General features: G+C 28.6%; 1 protein-coding gene across 1 annotated transcript in view; it reads left to right on the top strand.

Moving 5' to 3' along the window:
* Positions 1–11,842, top strand: part of LOC136982894 (rhomboid-related protein 2-like) — a 30,868-nt gene extending 19,026 nt beyond the window's left edge. Inside the window, exons 7-8 of the mRNA XM_067279453.1 lie at positions 6,204–6,304; positions 10,716–11,842. Of these exons, the coding sequence (XP_067135554.1) occupies positions 6,204–6,304; positions 10,716–11,018 (404 nt within the window). The 3' untranslated portion in view covers positions 11,019–11,842. The remainder of the gene's footprint in view (positions 1–6,203; positions 6,305–10,715) is intronic.
* Positions 11,843–26,160: the final 14,318 nt, after the last annotated feature.

The following is a 26,160-nucleotide window of genomic DNA, read 5'->3' as shown; positions in this document are numbered from 1 at the left end:
GAAGATTGGAGAATGCGAACGAGACCCACCGTGAGCGTCAAAGTGATCCCACTTAGCAGTGAGTCTCCGAGACATGGTCTTGTCCCAAATACAGCTTTGCCATTTTACTTGTTTCAGTTTATTATATTTTATAAAGTTCAGGAAATTTATTAAGAAATAAATTTAACAAATATATACTTTTGTACATGGATTATATAGAATTTGTTAATGAATAATAAAAGATAATTGTTTTTTTTCATTTTTTCAAAGCCTTGTAGATTTATGGTTGTGAATTAATAACAGAATTTTAATAAAACATTTTATTTTTAATTTTAATAATTTGGCAATTATAAAAAATATATAACTGTTAATTAGAAAAAATAACTAATTAAAACATTGGAGAAGCAAAATATATATGCTTAGGAAGTCAAATGCTGTTTTATTTTGTCAACGTGCCATACTGTAAGGAACATGAGGGTCAGGGAAAGCCATGGAAATTCAAAAATTTGAGTAGGAATCCTGCGAGGCACTTTAATCTAAATGAACAAATTAATGTATACAAATGACAGTTAAACAGAATTTTCACTTTGAATTTTGGAATAGCTGTATTTCAAACTAACTGAATTTCTTAACGTGTAAATCTATATATCCCCAGCCGGGACAGAAGTATGGTTATGAACTAATGGGATTTTGAACTATCAGAGTTCGAACTAACTAGGTTTTCCTGTATATGTGAAATTTAAATGTTTATATGAAAGTATTGTATACAAATTAATTTATTTTAAACTTTAATTAATGATTTAGTGACTTAATTATATCCCTAAATATGAAATTTTAAATTTTATAGAAATTTAATTGATTTAAAATTTTTCCATAATTTAAGAAATAACTCTTAAAATGCTAATTAAAAATGTCATTAAATGTCTTAATTGTATAATTGTTAATGATGAAAAATATTTTTATTACTGTTGATGGAGATTTCACAATGATCTTCATTTGATGAGAGGCATCTCTGATCTCCATATACTTAATATGCATGGTCTGATCAATTAAGAAAAATGAAAATGGTGTTAGATAAAAACTACTAAATATTCCATCCAACCTAATATTTGTCAAGAATTCTGTGATTGAAATATAGGTAGCACAGTTTACTTCCTATACTTTGAGTAGGAATTAAACTTAAAATCACTAATTTATTTTAAATACACACTCATTGACAAAACTTGTGCATCAAGAAGGAAGCATTACATTCATATGAAACTTTATTAGCGTGAATACAATGACAATGGTAGTAAGCGATTACAATGTCATAACAAAGGGACAATTTCTTTGGAACAATGAATGGTACAATTTAAATGAATGTTTAGAACCTTGTAGGACTCCTCTTGTCTGGACATATCTAACAAAACAGTCAGGCATGGAGGCAAACCAACACCATATGCTATCTACCTCCATGCAACAGATTTGCCCACAGATGTAACTGTTGCCTCCATATCTCTCGCAGTTGTAAATGGCATCCTATTGAAATCTCATGCTTGATGGGTGACAGATCTGAAGATCAGGTAAATTAACGAATTATGGCAACATTATGTAGATAGCAGAAGACCCATTGACCTCAAATTTTGGTGTCGGGTGAGGTTTTATTTGGGGAATGCTAAAATGGGATTGATTACATTATTATTAGTATTTTAAGCAATAATTAAGCTTTCATTGAATCTTAATTAAGCTTTCATTAAATCTAATTGATTTTAAGAAACTGGTCCAAAATTCTGTTCAAATCAACTTGGCCAGTAATTGCAAGAGATTTTATAATTTTAATTGATGACAATAATGGAAGATTACAACTTAAAAATTATTTAATATGAAATTAAATTTGGAAGCTAATTTCTATTAAATGATACTTTGACTTTTTCAACATATTACGTCAGAGTTGTAAGCAGTTTTTATTATTGCCATTATTTAAAATTACTACTATACTGACCAAGTTGATTTGAATAGAAAAAATATTGGATTAGTTCTTAAAAATATAATTTGAATTTATCACCTGTCAGTTACCTTTTTCATCTTTAATTAATCATTAGTAAAAATTATTTTATTTTTTACCCTTTGGAGGACTCGCACACCTATAGCAAATTGCTGCACAGTTTGCTAATGTCTTGTTTAAGACATTGTACAAAGGTAATGCAGTATTCCCATAGCACATGTCATTATCTATGCATGAGATGGTTTTCCTGTTTCTAACCATTTATTTGTTTCTGAGCTTTAAATTAGGTGACATTGTATCTCTAGTATACTTGCTGCTAAGTGCATTGTGATGCAAATGTAATTGGTGCTGCAATTTAAAAATTGCAGACTATAAATTCCCACTGTCTGTTTGTTCTTCCTTAATCTTGAGAACGGAGTCAGATAGATGACTGACATGACACTATTGTTAACAGGAAACTATGATGTACAGGGGCAAGACACTAAAGTTGATAGCATATATTTTAAATTAAATCAATTAAGAATATGATTAAAAATTGCATCCCAGCATTGTGACGATGTCACAATAAATAATTGCATATTTGTGTTTACTTTTTTATTTATTTTTTAGATGTGTTTGATAAGGTATCTTATGTTTTGCATATCCATTGCATAAATATCTGTATTTAATAATGCCATAGCTTTCAATAAATTCTTAGACTTGTATTAGTTTGAAAATATACCAAACAGCTTTTGGGGTGCCTAGATTTGCATGATGTTTCTAGCTTTAATACAGCTTTGACTCCAAAGGAATTGGATTTTGCTTTAGAACTAGTTGTGAGGGAATTGATAGGAAAAAGAGAAGAGCAGAATTGATTGATTATGACACTGAAACTGAATCAGAAGAGTGAGAGATTATAGAAGATAATTGGAGCAGTGACTCAGAACAATTGGCTAATTAGACAGATGACTTTTTGTAAAAGACAAGAACAGTAGAGCAAAATTGATCTGTTAAGAATGTGGTAAATAACATCTGCAAGAAACACAGTCATATAATCACTATGTGACATTTGTGAAAATGAGCAACAGATGGTGTCGGAGTGATCTATTTTCAATTATCCAGATGCTTTATAACTGCATTTGTTCAATAAAAAGTTTAATTATTAAAGATTAATTTCCATTTATTTTATTCATATTTTCAAAAAATAAATATTGCAGGATATGAAATATTATGTAACCAGTATAATAGCCACAATGCACCCTCTCGTGAAAGCCATGCCCACCAAAGGGTTAACTAAGGCTGATATATTTTTAATTGTTAAAAATGCTCAAAAACAAAGTAAAAACATTATTAATTAACTGAAGAAATCATAATTTAATACTAGAAAAGTGTTTCGAAGCTTTCAAACTATCTTTAAATGCATTGAAAACTTTGTTCTAATGAAAATGAAAGCAAACAGTTTTACAGAATGTTTCAAAAATGTGCTATTCAAAATTGTTTATGTAGTTTATGTATGAAAATGTTTGCTTAATTTTTTTTACTGTTAAATTAAAAAGTTATTCATTTTATATTATTTGAGATCCCATGAAGTGTTGACACTAGACACTGGACTTTTTCATGGACATCCACTTTATTTTCTTATGTACTGTAAAATATGTAAGAAAATAAAATGGATGTGAAACTGATTGTTTTAATTTCCAATACACATTTCGGGCTGATGTCCCTCATCTGATACACGCTCTCTACAGCCATTTTTATTTTATTGTTGACATACATAAAATCAAAACACCACTGTGTACAGTAAACCAGGTAAAAATTTCTAAAATGTGATGTAATTTTCATTTAAAGAATTACTTGCAGAGTTTCCTTTTCTACATTGGATACACTACCAATAATATTGAGCATACCATCGGACAGCAGCCATATAATGCCCATCACAAGTTTAGCACTCTGCAGATCATCCCACAAACTGCACTTCCACATTAGTTAATTTGCATAAACGCAAATTAATTAATGCAAAGTACATAAGAAAATAAAGTGTATGTGAAAAGGTCCCGTGTCTAGTGTCAACACTTCATAGTGTTTCAAAAAAATATAACATAGAAGGAGGGCACAGTTTCAACACAGAGAAGTTATTCATTTTGTTAAAAGTATTATTTATTGATTATTTAACATGCTGTTAAGAATGATTCTTTCAAACATGAGAAAAACAACATTATTGGAGTAGGAAAGCAAACATCATTTCTCTAGTACTTTTGAATCTCTTAATTCTATCTTTAGAGAATAAAGTTTACAAAGAAACACAAAACGTATACAAAATCAAACAATAATTTAAAAACAGACTATACTTTTTACTTTTGGTAGAGCACCTTTTACAAATATACTTTATTTTTAAATTGAAAGCATTCATGAATGTTTTCATTCAGTTGAAATGGGATTTTGTATACATTTTGTTTTGTTTATCTTTTTTTGTGAATTTTCTCTCTGAAGATGAATTTAAAAGGTTTGATAGTAGTGGGAAAGTGATGTTTGTTTTCCTTCTTTCTCCAATAAAGACAACACAAGAAAAACAGCTTTATGCTGTTTTTCTTGTGTTGTCTGAAGTTTTGTTTGGAATACTGATTCATATAATATGATTACATCTTCCCTTGAAAATTAGGTCAATGTCTAATTAACCCAGTAATGATATTACAAAATTGCCATTTGGCATTTTTTATTTAGTATAAATACATATTTTTATTTGCTATTGTTAGAAGTTATTGTATGCTAAATGAGCTTTTGAGATAATTTCCATATTGTCAACTTTGCTCACTTTCAAACTGATATCCTTCTTTTTTAGTGTATGAAGAAACATGTGTTAATTTTATTTAATTTTTATATTAAATTCTCCTTCAGCTGAAGACTATTAATATAATATATTTGAATAGAAGAAATTTAGAATGAAACTCCAACAAAACAGTTTGTGTAGTTTGTATGTATAAAAGGAAAGATGTGGTTAGTTTAAACTGTAAAAATAATAAAATAGTTAACATCATATATAAATGAATAAAGAATATAAACTTATTTTGTTATACAAAGAAAAAATCAAAATAATTCATATATGCTAAATTTAATTTATGATCTGGAGTATGAACTTTTGCAAAAAAATAAATAAATAAATAATATTTAGCAATATTCAGAGCAATGAACTATGTAAGCTGATATAAAGCAACAGCACTTATGCAACAATGTAACGAATATGCAAAATAGTCTGTTTAACAGAGTACAAATTATTATAGTTTACTGTAACAAAAATTTGTTGGAGATTTCAGAATTATGTAAATGAAAGTAAATCATAAAGGCTGTAGATGGCTGAAAAAGATTAGAAGTGTGTTTACATTGAAAAAATCGGAAAACTGGAGAAGGGGCAGACTTGTCAGTGCAGAACTCTGAAAAGTAATTATGGAATTATGCAAAGATCACTCGAGAACCGAGCTGAGTAAATTGTCGGTTAAGGTATATTCCAATAAGACAATGCAAAGACACTTATGGGGGAAAATAACTATGGCTAGGTTTCAGAAAAAGGATCAACCTCTTGCTTTGGCCTGTACACAGTCTGGATCTTAATAGGATCAAAAAGCTTGTGGGAGTGTCTAAAGCACAGTCAATAAATGAAAACCAACAATGCTACAGCATTGTAACATCTTTATGGAAGGATTGAATAAAATTTTCCATGCCAAATTCAGCAACTGATTGATTTAATGCCTGAAAATATTGCTGAAGTGATCTAGCAAAGATACAACTCATCTAAGTATTGAAATTTAGCACATTGTAAGAAATAAATTGACTTGAGTCAAAGAAACTTATTGCATATTTATTACTAAAAGTGTTACACTTTATTTTTTATGATATGCATATATATACTAAAGTATATATTGAATTGAATATTATATACTAAAGTATATATTGAATATTAAATATATGTAGAGTACTATTATTTGAAATTTGGCAGAGTTATTTTTATGTATAGGGCGTCAATACTACTAAGTTTGGTAGTTAAAGATTAAGAGGTGGAGAGATAGGAGATTGTGTCATATTTTAATTGGGTCAGGCTGATATTATATTTAACATATTAAGATACCGCTTACATTATTATATATTAAAAATTAATATTAATATTAGTTTTTTAATGTAATAATTATGAACATTCATAAAATTATAAGAATAATATTTATTAACATATACTTTTATGTGTAAGAATAATAATATGTTTTTTAAATAGGATCTTTAGGAGCTTCAATATCTGATCCTAAGACATATTTGGCTGGTGCTTCAGGTGGAGTTTATGCTTTAATTGCTGCTCATCTTGCAAATGTTGTTATTGTAAGTATATGAAGTGAATATATATATATATTGAAATGATGAGACTTTTAGGCCTTTTTTGTTGATATGACTAAATACATGATGTTTTTACACATTTTATGCATTTCATTGGAGCTCATATACAGCTTTGTTACATTTTGTCCACAGAACCAGATTTTGAAAATATAATAAAATAAATAATAATGTTAAAAATGAAATTGTCAATAAAATATATGGTGAAGATTAAATATGAGCTTTATATAAAAAGAATATAAATACAGTAAGACCTCACAAATAGTCAAAAGTGAATTTAAGTAGTAAAACAAAATTACTATGTAGTAGTAATTTTGTTTTACTACTGAAATTTTTGCAGTGATTTCAGAACAACTATGCAGATGCGAGCAAGAGTAGAGTATGTGGTGAGAAGAGGCGAGACGTGATAAATATCGAACCCTGTCAGATACGTGCGAGAACCAGAAATTTGTTCACCCAGCAAGATTTCTTGCTTCTTGCTTGTGCATGATTTCCTTTGTGATAACTATAGTATTTACTCACATATAAGATGAGGTTTTTATTCATTTATCACAGCTTCAAATTCCTAGGTCATCCTATACGTGGGAGTGAAAAATTCTTTGCGTTTTTGCAAATAATTTTTGTGAACCGCGTATTTGCAGTTTTTACCGGATGCTTACCCTCTTGTATTTAAAAAATTCAGTATTTTATCTTGGTTGTTTGAATCATTCTTGTATATTGTCAGGAGTAAAGATGAATAGCAATAGGAAAAGCAAAGCTTTTGAATTGAATTCCAGATTGAAATTTCAAAATTACACGGGAGCCCGATATAAGTTTCAATCCATTTCCAAGTGAAAACAGATGATTATTTGGAAATCAGAATTTGGAGAAACTTATAAGTGTAATCGATGGAGAGTGGATTCATCTGTTAAGAGTTGGCAAAAAATGGTTCCCTGATTGTCCAGCTTTACACAAACAAATTATGTTGTTGATTTTACAAGATTTTTCCTTAAAGTTTAAAATGTCAGTAATTTTTGCCAGACAATGTGTGCATTTACGTTCATTTGATATTTTACTTTATTGAATGAAATAAAATTAGAATAGTATTAATAAATCTAATTTTCTTTATTTTGATCTTTAAAGTCACACCTCATCCTATATGCGAGTAAATATGGTATATCACTCGCAACTTCTTGCTCGCTACTAAATTCGCGTCTGCATACTCTCACCCTAATGTTTACAGATTTAATTTTTGTAAGTACAGAATTTAGTTATGAAATTACTATTTCAAAAACTATACCAAAATGTTTCTTCAGAAATTCTAATTGGCAATATTTTTTTTTGTAAAAGTTGCTAATTATGGCAAGGTTTCCATAGTCCTTACTAATCTTTAAAAGTCTTTAAGAAGTGCGTAATTTTCTATTGCTGATTCAAAAACATTTTTGGAAAAATATTTCTTTACAAAAATCATTCTCTGCTGACCAATTAGAAACTAGATAAGAGAACAGTGTATAATCAAGACTTCAGTAGTTTAGAGTTGGGGTGATTTATTAATGGGTTGTATTAAAGAATTGCCACAATCCATTCCTTTTTTAAACAATTCATCGATGATATGAATTACACGTAGAAATATTCCAGTCGTGAATGTTTTGATTGATTTTAATTTTTAATGAATTTAATGAAAAGTTAATGTTTAAAAAAATAATTAAATTCATCTTGTAATAAAAATTTCTCCGTGAAGATCTTATATAAATATTTATCAATTTTGTTGAAAATTACTGCAAAATAAATTCTAGAATTTTTATGAAATTATTATACAGGATGTTTCAAAACTTATGGGCAAAAATTTAAGGGGTGATAGAAAACATCTAAACAAGCAATTTTCACCATACAATGCATGGGCGGAGAGCAAGCAGCTAACCACTAGATGGCGCTGTAGTGGAAAGCATAAAGCACGAGTTTTCTTACACATCGTCATTTCTACCGTGGATTTCAGAAGGCATGGTGACGTACGGTAATCAGGAAAAGGCAGATATGCATTTTATGTATAGTCTTGTGAATGGGAATGCTCTGAAAGTTGAAAGACTGTACGGGCAGCGTTTCCCGAGAAGACACGTGCCAGACCAAAAAATTGCAGGCTCTATTCGTTTGGTGTTTCGTTCTTTTGTGTGACAGTAATGGATACCTCCTAGCAGGTCATCGCTTACTTTCCACCCATGCATTGTATGGTGAAAAATGCTTGTTTAGATGTTTTCTATCACCCTTTAAATTTTTGCCCATGAGTTTCGAAACACCCTGTATATACATTAGAATATGCAAGAGTTTGAAATAATTTTATTTTATTCATTTTTTACTTTATACTGACAGGAAAGGTCACACCTGATAGAAAATTTTGGCTGAGGTTTGGTAGAAAAGTCTTAGTTTAGTGATCTATATTGAAAGACCCCCACTGCCCAACCTTTCATGAGAAATGCCATTTGAGTTTTATGAAATGGAAATTCAAATATCTACTATTTAAACTAAGAAAAGTTTAAATAGTAGATATTTGAATTTCCATTAGTAGAGTTAAATGGCATAGGGTAGAAATAGCTGTAAATAATAAACTAATGAATTGTGGATCATGTCTTGTAATATTTGTTTTTTTACTTTTTATTATTTTATCTTTTTAATTTCCATTATTCAAAAACTTCAAAACACAAAATTTTAATTTTCACATTATTTTTCTGAAACATATATTATTTTGTAAAATTCAAATGACATTTTCTTGTGAAGGGATGGCTGATGCCATCTACTTTAAAGGCATGTAATTATCTTTCAATATGATATATTTTGTAGCCAAATACATTTTTTGTCAGGTGTGCCACCTCCTTGTGAGTATGTGAGATGTAAACATTTAGCTTTCACTTGTGTAAGGAATTGTAGAATAGTCCACTTATGCAAGTTAAGAACTGTATTTTATTATAAAAGAAAATCTTAAACTGATTTAGATTTAAGTATTAATTATTACCTGTTAAGAAATTTTTAATGATAAAATTTCTTAACATGTAATAGGTAATACCTAACATTTTCTCTTATAAAATTTTGTTTTTTCATAAATTATGAATACATTAATCACAAACCAACCTAGTAATAAAAATGAAACTTTATGGTATGAGATCTTTTGCTTATTTGTTAAATACTAACTAGCTACAAGCTTCATTTATATTTATTTCTTGTATAATTATAACAAAATGTATGCATAGTCAACTGTTCAATATTATTTTAGATATAATCTTAAATACAGTAGTTAAAAAGGCTCACTATATTCAATTCTTTGTGTATCAATATACAGATTTTGAGGATGTAAGTGCTTAAAAATTTTCTTGCAGTCCTTAAAAGTTTTTAAAAAGTACTTAATTTTTAAAAGAGAAAAGAAGTTAGAACATGTATAGTTTCTGAATGAATATTCTGATTCCAATTCCCTATGTTCTAATGTCCTTGTTGTTAAGAGTAATAAGGAATGTTACATTGGATCTTAATAATCTGCAAGATTTTTACTGGTATATTTTGTTGAATTTTGTCAAAAAATGTTTATAGTATATGAAATATACACAATAATCTACTTGCAGATTTCTTTCTTATACTATTTTCAGACTAAAAATGACTTTTTTTTTAATGAAAAAAGCCATCTAAATCAAGCAGCATTTTCCTGATTCATAATAAAATCAGAAAAAGCCATTGGAGAATTCTGTTATCTTTGTCACATAATCTAATTCTAAGATTTTTATTGAATGCACTTTTTATGCTAGAAACTGGTAAAGAATATGTTATGTATAACATATTTTATATCAGTTAAATTTTTTAAAAAATAGTTTTTACGAGAGCCTTAAAACTCCACTAAATTTAAATAAAATAAACTCAAAGAATGCTTTAATGGAGTGGAAAAAAAAGAAATGTATGACATCAGTAAGCAGTTTTGAGGTTAATTCAGCATCACACCTTAACTTCACAATGGAATTTCAAACATCTATTGTAATAAATATAAGTTGTTGTTGCTAGATAATCATTAATAGTATTAAATTCCACTGTAATATTCCATTTCATGATGTGCATTAAGATCAAAAACACTTATTATATTATAAGTTTCTTTGTTTTTTTACTACATTTTTTGATTAATTTATATTTTAGTTTAATGTGGTTTATTTTGGCTCATGATATGTAAAATCATTCAGTGTGAAGTCTGTCTTGCCAATCTATCATAGAACAGATCAATGCAGTCTTTCTATGCTTTTAGCTTTTCTCTTGTTTTTACTATAATAATATGATAAATTATTAATAATTGCAAATATAATAAAACTATATTGTTAGAATATGTAAAATAAATAAATAAATATATATATATATACATATTTTGGAAGTAAATAATTTGTTATATTTACAGAATTGGAAAGAAATGGAATTCCGATGGTATCGTCTTGTTGTCCTTATTGTTTTTGGAGGAACAGACATTGGGTTTGCACTATACACTCGTTATGCAACAGATGAAAAAACACGTGTAAGTTACGCTGCTCATTTTGCTGGAGCATTAGCTGGATTTTTAGTTGGTTTGAATGTATTAAGAAATTTGAAAGTTCATTCCTGGGAAGTTAAACTTGGTTGGATAATGTTGGCAATTTATAGCATACTTATGCTATTTACAATTCTTTGGAATATATTTTATTCAGATTATTATCCTAAAAAATAATATATTTTGGAGATTTTCTTCATTAATATGGTGCTAGTGTTTATATATTTATTATATACTAGTGATGTGTACATAGTTACTAATGGTTACTTTTGTACTCATAAGGATTTGAAATACAAATACTCTTTTTTTCAAAAGTATTCATTACTTTCTAATTACAAATCAGGAGAGAAAAATAAATATTGATTATTGTTTACTACTTAATAGTAAATCTAAAGAACTGGGTTATTATCAAGCTATAAGATGTATTAAGTTTTCTCTAGCTTAGTCTGCTTAAAGCCAAATAATAATCCTGTTCTTTAGACTAATTATTAATAATACAATTTGTGCTTCAGTTGTTTATGTTTACCAGTTATTTTCTGTTTTTTAAATTCTGCTTTATTTTATCAAAAGCTAAATACAGTACCAAATAATACATAAATTCAATTAGAGAAATAGTAAGAGTCAAGTGAAAACTCCAATTCAAAATGAAATGATACAGCCAAATTCTTATTGAGCTATATTAATTATTAAGATACTAAGTAATTTGGACTAGAGATAAGTGATTAAGCCATCATCTCGTGTTAAATTTAATCATTAGAAATAAATTAATATAAAGTCAATAAGAATTAGGCTGTATTGTTTGATAAACAAATATCAGGTTTGATTTTATATGTAATTATATCTGTAATATAAAGTTTTCAAGCAGGATGCATTACAAGAATTTACAATTAGAGAAGAACACTGTCGCAATAATTCAATTATAAAAAATATCATTGCCATTAGAGAGTAAACAAATATTTAACTGTATGATATATAATAAATATATTTGCTGAAAAACTCTCTTAAATAGAAAGTAATTGAATAATGAATACCAAGTACATTAACTAATTTTGATATTCTCTAATCATTACTCATTACTTGTTACCGGTAATTAATTAGAACCGAGTAATAAGTGATGAGTATTGAGCGTCTGAGCCTATGAGTACCATATATGTCTATTAGTCAAAAGTACTATTGTAAACACATCACTATTATATACTTATTCAAAATTAAAATATGATTACAAAGTTTGTGATATATTTTATGAAGTAAGTCATATTTTTCATGTTAAATTTAAATCAAGAAAAAAATCAAAATGTGTATTTGTGTATAATTAAAAACATAAATAAATATATATATATATATTTTTTTTTTTCTACAGAGTGAATGGGTTTAATAAATACAGTATTAGTATACTCTTTGTCATTAATTCATCAAACTTCATCTTAAATATATTAATTATACATTTTTGTGATGTTCATAAATGATATTTTTACCATATGATATATGAGTCTTTACATTATCTTTAATTTAAAATTAAAGATAATTTGTAATTAACTGCCATGATAATTAATTGATTTAATTATCTTTAATAGATGCATTTTCTCAGTAAATGTTTAATATTTGTTTTTCCATTATTGCTTTGGATTTTTGAAAATTATAAAAATGTTTTAATATTGTACAATCCATTTTTCATAATACATATGCTGTAATATATTAAAAGTGTAGAAATTCTAATGTTTTAAGACATTTAATTTTGTTAAATTTTCCTCAATAATTTATAAATATAAATATTAAAAAAATCTACGACAGTAACTATGCAACATGTAATATTATTATATATATGCAACATGTATATTATAGTATTATATTAATTATTTTGAAAAGTTTATTATATAATGCAGACTCTGAATTGATTTGTGTGTGTGTTGTTTTAAGTATTTTTACATTGCAAATTGTTTTTTGGTGAGATAATTATTATATCTACATGGTATGCCAAATTACTATGTAGAGTGTACTTATAAATACTGATATTGTACTTATACCAAAATTAAAATATGAGATAAAATTTGAAATATTCAGCAAGGGATTTATACTTGTAGAACTAATAAATATTTCTCTTTTTTTCACTTGATTCCTTTTCCTTTATATTCAATAAAACTTATGTAGTAGTTTATTTCAGTTACCAAACTCAACAAGAGTTATTACTCTTTCATATAGAGATACGCATTTTTGTCCTTCAGTCGAGTTTCTTAAGCAGTTCTGATTTAATCATATACAATATAATATTTCATAACATTCAAATTCTATTTTTAAACCACAAAGTACAAAAAGAGTTTGGATCTTTTGAAATATTATATTGAATACGAAATACACATCCATATACAAAAGAGTACCTCTTGTTGGGTATGACAACCGAAATTACTGCATAAGTTTTATTGAATATAATAAATGTCTGCTGTAAAAATTCCTTGCTAGATATTGAAAGTTTGATCTTATATTTTGATGTATGCTAAAATTAATTATTTTTTTAAATAACTAAACATTTAAAAATGAATTTTTTACAGCTGATAATAAACTAAGATCTCAATATTTAAGTGTTATATAACTAGACCTGTTTGTAGATAAATTTGCAATATATAAGAAATATTTATCATCAATAAGACTCAGCCTTATTGTAACTCTTCTCTCCAAATACCTATCCTGCCTTAATTCCGTAAATTGCTTACCTAAACGAAGCATTTAATGCCAAAGAAAGTGCATTGTAATCAAAGTGATGCTGAAAAAGCATTGATGTATTACTATTATTACAGTATTTTTATACTTATAGTTAGTTTAATTGATAAATTTATTATGAATTTTTTCCACCAAACATAAATATTGAATCATGTGTACAATTATAATTTATCTATGAATCAAATTTTTCAGTATTTTAGAAAATAATCTGAAAAGTTTGGTATGTAGATTAGACCCTGTTTGTTATGAAATTTAGATATTTCGGTGATAAAATAATTTCAGAAAATATTATTTTTGTACTTAAAAAAAAATTTCGTGAGTATTAATATTTTGAAATTGGTGTTTTTGTTATGATTTTTACTCCAAAAAATATTTTATACAATATATTTTTGTGATATATTAAAATGAAAATTGAAAAAACTATTTGTATGTTCTTATCTTGGATATGTATTAAAAAATATATATAAATTTTTCTAAACGATGAAAGTTTGTTTCGTTATATTTATAGTTATTTTGTATTCAATAATCGATATAAACCGCACCTTTAATTACTCTAATTACACGAAATTAATCAAATTACACTTAAAGCATTTATCGTATATAAACTTAATTTGATTAATTGTATCGCTTTTCATTTAAGTTTCAATTAGTTTCTGGTATCAAAAAGATAGATGATGCTTTGAATTACACGAAAAATAATTGTTATTCGAACAGACATCGCTGCCGAATTATATCAATTACGCAAAGAAATCGATCATCTAACTTACAAGATGATGATTTATGATAAGTCGATGATGATGATGCCGAGAAAAACATATTTCGTTAAGCACCCTTTGATCCAATTTCGCTATTTATAGGTACTTTTATCTAAAAAGATCGTTTAAATGACGAGATAAAATACGTGTGTCTAGGGGGTGCCAAATGAATGCCATCAGAGTGATCCCAGATTGTATTGATGAGGTAGAGATTGCATCAAGTTAAGATCCATTTCCTATTGGGGATAGGTTTTTTTTTTGGGTCAGAAAAAGGTTTTGTAGATAAAAATAGATGCTAGTTTAAATAATGAAATGGGATCCATTAAGGAAAATATATTATTATTTTTTGATACCCCTTCGTTCTGGGTCCTGGAACCCGTTTTTCAAAGGAAATTTCTTTGTCTGCAAGGATGTATCATTGGTGTGCGGAGGAGAGATACTATGGAAAAATCTCCCACGAATAAAAAGACCCGTTATGATACTGAATTAAAACGAACCTATAATTTTCTATTCACGTGCCATATTAAACTACTTTTTAGTAATCCTTCACAACGCGCTGGTTGGCTGTAAGACGAAATATACAAACTAACGTCACGTTTACAGTAAAAGGGAAATCAATCAATCACGTGAAACTAACGGCCATTTCTTTCAGTTAACGGCCGTACGGGCCGTAATGGTCAATCAATCACTCGGTTAACAACAAATTAATTGAATAATATGAAATTAACTACAACAGTTATGACAGTTTAGTAGAAACTTCACACAATGGAATATTATGTAAGCATTCGTAATAAATTCTATTATCGGCATATTTAGTTTAAATAAGGTCAGGGCATTAATTACTTCCAAAACTATTAAAAAAGAAAAGAAAAAATTCAAATTTTACCTGATTTTTTTTCTTTAGTTTTTGGTTTTATAATTAAATTAATTACGCCCGAATTATTTAAAATTATGTAAAAACATGGTGTTTTAATTAAAAAGTCGTCATTTTGCCAAGAAAATCGAATACACAACTTGTCAGAAGAAGTTGTACTTCGAGTTATCTTGTTACAAGTTCAAGTCTCTTCAAAAACACAATGCTAACATTCATAATTTTAATTTAAAAATTTTTATGTGTACTCAATAAAGATGTACAGAATGAGCAAGTTTGAATTCATAGGATATAGCAACGAAAAACAACACACATGGACGATCTGCCAAAGGGGTTGCTCCCGAGAGGACTCTTATGGTAAACTGGTCCCTATTTAGATATTTGACAGGTGAATATAATCCGGTAAACTCCACCATCAACTACCAGGGTTCAGTAGTGTGCACTGTAGTGTTCAGTACAAAGATTTACTGGAAAGTTTGCATAGAGGTTTGGTTTATTCGTATACGGCGGTGATTTTCGCGGTGTTTTTGAAGGTTATTAAATAAATTATTTTCGAAAGATGCCCAAAGAACAATAAGTGTACAGTACGTGTCAAAATTAAAACCTCTTTAAATTGACTATACGAGTTTTTCATTGTTATAATAAATAAACGTATACATGATGTAGTAAAAAATATATATTCATAAGCAAAATTATATAAGGTCGAGTTATTTCATTTAAACTGACATTTTTAAAATCAAAAATGTATCTATAATTGTCCGAATCCACGACCGACTATTAATATTCAGTGGTTTATCCACGAATTAAACACTATTACATAGAGAGAAATAGTGTTTAATTCTTTTTGCCTGTGAGCACTAAGAAGACCTTTCCAAAGACCAGCGTGTATTTGACCAGGATTAGCCTACTAGTAGTGAGGACCGGGGCCCGACATGAGGGCCTGGCAGTCAGAATCATTCGATTTCATCAATCAATTCACTATGAAACCTGGGAATTTGACTCCATGAGCAACGACAGTAGGCGTTTGGCATATTAAAATGGTCAATTTAGAATTAAAGTGTCATTTTCTGTACGAATTCGCGTGTAATTCTCCGTGTTTTCTTTGTCTAACACCTAAATAGGGGCCAATACTCTAAGCCGATACTTTTGCTTATCCGAAAATTCGGGATAAAGGGACGACAATTTATTTTGTTTTTATCATTCCTTTCTTACGAAACTACTTTTATTAATGATTAAGTTGAAAAATCAGCTTACATAAGACTTCTCCACGTGTCCTCTTATCAAATCTTAAATTACGCTGGGATAACGGTGCCAAAGTTATTGGAATTACCTCACGTACTGTACGTTTCTATTATATTTAAGCGTTAAAAAATCTTTCCAGATGCCACCTGCAGAAGCTTATACACTGGAAGAAGTTTAACTTCAATACGACTGTGACAGATATTTCTTCCTTGCCGACGGTCTTTTCAAGTAGTTGCAGTAAGCAACAGTTGATTATTTCCACTAGGATCTAAATAAATATTGAAAAATTAGGATTACTTTTCTAAAATTTACTGCGGCTGTTAGGTAATTCTCTACTGTAGATGATGATATACGTGTGGCAGAATTACTCCAATTTGTGTAGGGTAACACTATCATTTTGCAAATTTTTTGTGTCTTAAATGAAAGAATGGAGCGTATAAATTATATTTACGTAGAATCTTTGCGCCTGCATTATTATTATTATTGGGTAAGTGCCACTTTTTACTTAGGGACTTACCGACTTATACAAAAATAACTTCGGCGTGTATAATGATTATTTTTCCGGTTAAACAAATACATTTTTGCTGATTATCATTCTAGTGCTGAGCAATCAAATGTTTTATAAGAAATTTAATATCGAAGACGAAAGCAGATTATTTTCTTTTAATATACGACAAAGTGTTCTCAAAGTACTAAAGTAAACGAGAAATTCATCTTTATTTATTACAGAATTGTATTATTCTCTACATTCGAGAGATAAATGACACTAAAAATAAACGAATAAAATTAGTCGTATCGTCTTATTAATATAATCTATTTACATTATATTTGACCTTTTATTTTTTTTTCATCGATTTGATGTAACTTATTCACAAGTCGGAAATATATATGTAAAGAATGAATTATTATGATAAAAGTAAAGTAATATCATATCTTACAGATTAATTTTATTGGATTTTCTCGTACGATTCACAGACAATAAAAAGCAAACAATCGTGGATACGACACGTGGACTCTGCTCAAAGGAAAGTGCCTCCCGGGTGGACCTTCTACAACAAACTAGCCCTATTTAGGTATTAGACACGCGAAGAAAATCCGCAAAACTCCACGTGTCTAGCCCATTAATCGGGCGCGAACCCGCAGTTTTCGTTGGTGTTATCCACTTGACCACTGATGTGATGGGTACTATTCAGGTAGAACAACAGTTGGACTTATACTCTATCTCAATTATACCACGGTTTTCATTCTTAATACATTGTTAATATAAACAAAGGGTGGAGAGCCAAGAATCCATGTTTTTAAATAATCGCTACCGAATCCCGCATTAATAATTGACTATTATAACATTACAATTACATAAAATACTTCGAAGGAAATAATTCACAGGCACAGGAAACCTGCAAAATATACTTATACGTAAATATTGAAAGATGTTGAAGAATATACGCAGATTAATGCGTAAGGCAGGAGTAGTGTCAGATAAGGTCATTGGCTCAGAAGTTCCCTATCGAATTCCCACAGCTCTCTACATCGCGAGAGCAAAACGAGTCTCTAGCGAACAATGCATCAATCCTATCTTATACGCCAGTCAACTCGAACAATGTTATATATTGAGCGATTTTAATATTTTCCCATTGTTTCTTTAGGAAAAAATAAATGAATAAAATAATAAAACAATTCATTTTCGTAGCGATTTACACCGACATTTTATCTTATTTTATAATTGTTTAAATTTATTTTTATTCTTCCCTTACGTGCTGACATTTTTTCCTGTTTAAATGTACATTTTCTCTCCATAAATAAATACAAATAAATACATGTACAGGTGTAAAGACAATGTATTTTTTTCAGTAGATTTTTATTTAAATAATTCTTAAAAAATAAAATTTAATTATTTTATTTATTTAAGTATTTTATTTTCCTATGATTTAAAACACAATTAAATATAAAATTGTTTTTTTTTAATGTTTTAAGCAATGATAAATTGAAATTAAACTTTTCTAAATTAAATTAAATATTTAAAATTTAAATCTATAAAATTTTATTATTAAAATATTTGAAATGATTCTGTTATTTATATTAATTTTAATTTAGAATAAATATAAATGTTTATTTATATTTATTTATTTATCTATTTTTCTTCTTGTTTTTTTAAAGCAGAGATGAGGAAATTTAATTATGAATGATTATATTTTCTGTAGAGAATACATTAAGATATGTTTTGCATTATTTATTCTATGTAATTTTTTTTCTTTTATTTATTTTTTATAATGAAAATGAATATTCTATAATCTTGAATAAGTATATGTATCTCGTGAGAGCTATATCAATTTTCAATGAATACAAACAAATGCTTCGAAGAAGAAGATAAAAAAAAAGTAATTCTAGAAATTTAAATATATTTAATTTATTTTTTCGAGTCATAAAACACAACTGAATATTTATATGTAAATTTTGTATTGTTGGTTACGTATTTATTCCGTATAAAATAAATGAATGGAGAATCTAAGTGTGTCTAACACCTAAATAAGGACCACAGTTCTCTATTTCCGGCACGAAAACCGCAAAATTCCAGTTGATCAGGCTCGAACCCACGACTCCCCTCCTTGCCATCGCTAAGTTGGGTCTCTTCTCGAACCCATCGTGGATTCGGCCGGGCCCACAATTAGACAGCCCGGTGACCAGTGACGGGTCCGACACTCGCTCTGCATACATTTTACTACAAATTCTCATATACTGTATTTAATCTCGGGGTTTTTGGACCACCCTGTCTATTCAATTCTATTAAATCTTAAAAAGAAAGTTTTGGTGTTAGATTAATCATTGATAATTGACGGAGTTAAAATGTCATTTTGGGTTACAAAAAGGCGATTTTTATTTATTTATTTATATAATTTTGTTTTGAAATTTTCGATTTCTTCACCCAATAAAAGTTCTTCAGATAGAATTAAGATAGTTTAAGAAAGTTTTAAAGTTAAGATACTTTTTTTCCTGTGGTTGATCGAGTTATCTAAGTAGACAATAGTCATCCATCTTTTCCATTTCCGGATAAAGGATGTTGATGCGTGACTTTTATTAGATTAGTTCAGCTTCTATCTTTATTTTCTTCTATCACTTATGTTTAACAATTGACAATTATGGCAAAGTAATTAATGTTTATAAATTTTTCGACCTTTACGTGACATTCCCCACACTTACAATTTTCTCTAGAAAGACAAGAGATTACACCTCGTCCAATTAAAATCGCCAAAAAATTGAAGGGTTATATCTCGATTAACCGACTTCTGGGCTACCCTATTTTGTTTTCTGTACTTTTATAGTATTATAAGAACCATTAATAAAATTGTATCCTAGAGACTATAATAATAAAAAAAACATTTTTCAATTATCGAAAAGATTTTTAGAATTTATTTTATTCAATTACTTTCGACAATATACAGGTTTTTCACCTTATCTTGCCTTAGAAATCAAATATATATATATATATACTTTATATTTTTTCTCACTTGCTCTTCGAAATTGTGTTTCCCTTTTTTTAAATCGATAAAAGGACAGATAGAAGCCATCTAAAGGTTACTTTTACTCAATACTGATAAACTACGTTATGCTTTTTTTGTGAAAAAAGTCGAAATGTCACTCTTTAGACAGGGAAAAAGTTTATAATAATCATTTGAAACGTAATTAAATTAAAGATAATTCAATAAAAATACGTTAAGTAGTTGAGGATATTTATATATTAATTAGATTTTAACGTGAATATGCGCTACACTCAAGTATAAACACTGTATATACTTCAAGTATGGTTCTTATCTTCTTTTTTTTTGAGTTTTTCTACCCTGTTTGCACTGTTAGAGCCATGTTTTAAATCATATCCATCGCGGTTCGGTCAGGCCCACAATTATGGTGAAATAAGAGGCCCTATATATTAAGGACAGATCACAGACCACCCCCAAAAAGTTTCTGGGATAGCTTGCCAGGATTTGATCACGGATCCAAGACCTAGCTATACTCACGAATATGCACTGTTCTATGCATAAGAGCAAATACTTTGGCTTAAGTGTGGTGTATATACATTAGAGCCTCTCGGAGGTTATAGAGAGCCGTTTATATTTTTGACGTATGTAAGAGAGAAATTGTTAAAAAAAATGCAATATATTTTTAAAATTTGGAAAAAAATGAAGGTTTATTTTTAATACATTAGAAATAAAATGAATTTATGAGGATTTCAAAATCATTTGAAACCCTCATAAAGCGGTCTTGAGCGGTCTGCCAAATGGAAGTGCCTCTCGGCAGGACTTTCTATGAGAATTTTCCTCCTATTTAAGTGTTAGACACGCGAAGAAAACTTAGAAAACTTCATCTGGCCAGCCCGTTGCTGAGACAATAACCCTCCACGAAATACCAAATGGCTCACTGGTTACAGGTGGGCTCAAAATTATTGAGGTACGACCAAAGAGCCACGTTAGTTTACCTGCGATAGAGCCTCTCACACACATAGATATAATTCAAACGCAGTACACGTTCATAATGTATTATAAATGAACTTTTTTTTTCACTTTTTCCGCCTGTGGATGCTAAGAACACCATTTTGTCAGATGCACCATAGCTTTAGCCAGGCCCACAACGGGGCGATGATGGATGGTATCCAGAACAGATCATCCTCGAAAGATTTCTGGGGATCCCTCGGATTCGAACCCGGATTCACCAAAGCAATAGGCTGAAGCCTTAACTGTGATAAAAATATGTACTTATACTGTGAATACAAACAGTAAAGTATAGACCACGTTCGTATTACCACGTAATTACACTATATAATAGAAAGGTTAATGTAACACTTGGTGCCAAGATGGCGGCTCGTCTCTGATTCCAGCAAGGAAACAGTGGGACGCACGTTCTAACCTAACCTAACCTATTCTAATAAATTACCATAATTATTACCAACCAAATTATTAGAATAGGTTTTTTTTTTTTTGTTTAACTCTTTCCGCCCTGTGGGCACCAAGAGGGCCTCTTTTAGTAGGCCCATTATGGGTTCGGCCAGGCCCACAATGGGGCGACCGGGTGGTGAGGGACGGGGCCCGACATATCCGAACGGACCACCCCCCAAAAAATTCCTGGGGATTATTCGACCCGTTCGGATTCGATCCCGGGTCCCCCAGAGCGGTAGGCTGCCACCTTTACCGCTCGGCCATCCGGCCGTCTAATAGAATAGGTTAGAACGTGCGTCCCACTGTTTCCTTGCTGGAATCAGAGACGAGCCGCCATCTTGGCACCAAGGGTTACATTAACCAATAGGAAAATATAATTTTAATCTTAATAGAGATTTTAAAAATGTATGTATTCGAATCTAATATAATATATATATTTTTTAAATAATTAATATTTATTTAAATAATATTATCGTTATAAAATATATTATAGGGCAACATCATTAAATTATATAGAATAATAAATGAGCAAATATTTAATTAAAAACTTCGTAAAACTTAATGATTTATCATCACTATCATCATCATTATTTAACAATTTTATTAAGCATTGAGATTTATTGAAGGAAATTCGTATTTATTTTAAATTAATATAAATAATAAATAAATATTCTTACTTTTCTACTAAAAAAGAGTAATGTTTCGAGGTTTTAAAATTGTATTTTTATATTAAATTTTTCAAATGATAAAATTTAATATTAATGGAAATTTAATGCAACTTTTAAATATATTTATAACTCTTTATCGTTTTATTTAATTATTAAAAAAAAATTAATTTATAAATTTTTAAAATAATTAAAATTAAGAAAAAAAAATGAATACAAACATCATTTTTTTTAAATGGTAAAATAAAAATTGCATAACCATTTTAATTGTTAAATCCTGTGATTTAATTTAATGTATTTTTATGGGTAAATAAATATTAGATGATTTTATGATAGAATAAGATATTAGTCCATGTTTATTTATTTATTATAGAAAAAATAAAAGAAACAGGGCATTTATACACGTGTTTTTTCCATGTTTATTGCCACATAAATACAGAAAATGCACAATTCACCGTTATGCGGAAGCTCATAAACAGTTTGCAATATCAGAAAATTCTGTAATAAACAGTTAAAAATTTATGTAAATATCTTTAATCTGTTGTGGAATATAATCTTTTTTATACATTTATATATCTTGTTTTTCTTCTGTATAACTTGTCCATTTAACAAATTGAATGAGTCTTGACTTCACAGTAAAAAAAATAAAGAAAATAAAAATGAAAGTTAAGAGGATCTATTCGAAATAGAACCATATCCAGACCAATACAGTACCTGCATTTTCAATTTAGATGAATATTTTAAAATTCAAATATCTGAATATTTTATTTACAAAAATTCAAACGAGTTGGGAAACTTTGCGAAGTTTCTTTTGACTCTCGTTTATTTTCAATGGTAAATATAATCAATTAAACGAAGAATTTTATATTCTTAGATGAACGAGGAAATAAATATTTCTTTAATTTATCGACATTTTCTCTAATGTTAAACTATTGAAATGTATATAAACTCAATGAAACGGTTGATAGAAAAGAGCAATCTCTGTATATATTATCAGATTTGGTTAATGTTACCTATGGTTCCAAGATGGCGGCTCGTCTGATTCCAGCAAGGAAACAGTGGGGACGCACGTTCTAACCTAACCTAACCTATTCTAATAATTTTGTTGGTAATAATTATGGTAATTTATTAGAATAGGAATCAGAGACGAGCCGCCATCTTGGAACCATAGGTAACATTAACCTCAGATTTTTATGGCCAAAATACTTAAGGCCTCATATTTATTATTTGATGAAGGAGAGACTCGAATCTCGATTTGTTCTGTATTTAAATACAGAACACTGCCGGCCATGTAAAATGTAACACCGCGCAATATCTATAGTGCATTTTTATTTGTCCAGTAGTGTATTTACTTTCAGTCAAATTTTGCCACCCTACTTGAACTCCCAGACTTTATTTTTTCGGTTATTTTACGTATTTAACATAACAATTCCTCAGTTATCGATTTATATTTGGAAGAAATGGATACAATTCTTTAATTTAGGACCAGGTTTATACACTACAGCCCTAGATTGCAGTTTTTTCGACTGGTATTTGGACGTAAATTTTGAAAATTCAAAACACAATAAAACCTGTTTATAGAGGAATCGTACAATACCGTTTTGGCAGGTTTACGCGCTTTAGACAGGTTTTAACCGTTTTTATTCTAATAAAATTTTGATTTTTTTTAAAATTATAAAAATAATTTATGTAAGCTACATTATACTTTTATAAAGGAACGTTCATTTCTAAATTACTTATAAATAAAAAATAAAGAGGAACGTGGCTATTTGTCTAGGAAACACATCGTAATATAACCATATAAAAATAGAATGCAGGCATCTATAAATTAGTCAACATTCGTTTATATGCCACTTATTCTCTTTTCCTTTATATAAGCTATATGAAGTATGCCACAGATATTTTCCTATTATTAAATTAACAAGCATTACTTCCTCTCTTGTAGAAACCATAACTTTAATTGGAAACATAACAATCAGAATATTCCATAAAGGAGAAGACAAGGGAAAAAATTAATAATAATCGTAAATTTATATTCTTGGAACAAGATTAAACTTTCAAAAATTATCATAAACTAATTAAATAAGTAATTATTAAATGACATAATGTCTTATTATTATTATTATTATTTAAATACTTTTTTCCCATTAAAAATTCGTTAATTTGTTTCCTATACAAAATGAAATTGGAAGAGAGAAGAGAAAAATTTTACTTTTAAAATTTCACTTTCATCACGATAAAATAAATTGGATTAAAGTAAAGGACGTGAGAAAATTATTTTCAAATTTATTCTAATTAATTAGAAAGAGTTAATAAAACAATTTTGTTCTACTTCAATTATTATTAAGTCAGATAACGACTTATCAGATCTCATTCAAGAAAATCTTTAGCTTGTAATTAAAAATATGTTTCGTGTCATTTATTTAAAACTTTATAATTACGTTACTTCTCTTACAATTCTTCTTCGTCTTCTTCTTCTTCTTCTTCCTCCTCCTCCTCCTCCTCTTCTTTTTTTTTATTTAAATTTTAAATATAATAATTATTGTAAAGTTTTTAAAATATTGTAGAAAAATTTTATTAAATGAATGCATATTTTTAGTTAATTATAACAAAGTTTATAATTATCCAATTCTTTTCATTTTCTTAATTTAATTTCGATATTTTTCTCTTTCTTTATCTCTCGAGACAAATTAAATATTTAAAACTACGTATAAATAATTCACTAACTGAATATTTTATTGCTTGTTTGGATTCTTTTCTTTTAAATGATTTTAACTTATCATTCGAAATGTCAAACTTTAATGACCACTAATGGCCAAGTTAATACAAACCACTGATTGCGTGATCGTGGGTTGGCACCCGACTAACGAGATGGCCAGTGAAGTTTTTCGGCTTTTTTCACGTTAAATGGAGGCCAGTTTCCACAGAAGTCCATGGTAGATCCTTCGTGTGCGATAACTGATCCTGTAATCTTCAGAGGAGGGTGCAGAAAGGAAACAATATGCCTTATAAAAATGAGATACCCTGCTTTATTCGGAAAAAAATACCTAGAAGAGGTTTAAAAAAACATTAATATTTGCTTGCATATTATTATTTAAACTCTATTCCCCTGTGGTTACTAAGAAGGCCCTTTTAGCAAGCCAAGTGGATTCGGCCAAGCCGTCAATGGGATGGTTGGGCGGTGAGCGAAGTGGTCAGACATCCTGACAGATTACCCTCAGGAAAACTGCTTGGGTTTTCCATCCCGGTTTCCTTATAACGTTAAGCTTCCACCTTAATTTAACCAACTTAATCGATGGTCGATGCATATTATTAAGTCTATCCTTCTAATTTTGTAAGGAAAAACAATATTTATCCTACAGATTAAAGCGCGTGTAATCACTATAATGGAAACACCTACATTAAAAGTTAATCATCCTTCGAGAGTTTATGTATTAATTTTAAATTAATGTATATAATATAAATTATTTGGAATAATTAATTAGAATTATCATATATATTTATTTTATAATATATCTCGTGCGAATTAATTTAGAAATAGTGATAATTAAATTGATTAATTTACTTTATAATGATCCCGTTACAACTTGTAAAACTTAGAAGTTTTTGACCTAAATGTGACCTAAACTATAAAGTTTAGGCCATTATAAATTTACTAGACTGAAAAATATATTTTTAAATATTTATAACATTAGAAACCCATTATGGGAATTGAAGAATATGGTTAACAATCAAGTGTTTTTGAATGGTTCTATGAATTTTATGTAAGGATTAAGTATAATTTCATTGGAAAATTTGTTTATCATTTATGAGAAAATTGACATTTTAAGATTTAAAAGCATGGCGCTTGAAGACATTTTTATATATTAATAGACGAAATTCAAATATTTTAGTGTTTTATCGGAGTTTTTACAATGAATAATACAGTTTAAACGGTATTTTATATTTAGAAATGGCTCTGTTTACATTTCTTATATAAAAAAATGTAATAGAAAAGTATATCAGAGGAATAAACAGGGAAGAAAAATATGCCAATTTCTTGTTTTTTATAACGATCCTTTAATTTATTTTAAATAAAATTTATTCAAAATTGTATGCTGCTATAGAAATGAATAAACAGGGGAGAGGGAAACACATCGGAAT

Source organism: Centruroides vittatus, unplaced genomic scaffold (genome assembly GCF_030686945.1).
Source record: "Centruroides vittatus isolate TY-2023 unplaced genomic scaffold, ASM3068694v2 contig_1175, whole genome shotgun sequence".
Classification (NCBI taxonomy): domain Eukaryota; kingdom Metazoa; phylum Arthropoda; class Arachnida; order Scorpiones; family Buthidae; genus Centruroides; species Centruroides vittatus.
This window is presented reverse-complemented; position numbering and strand designations above follow the sequence as displayed.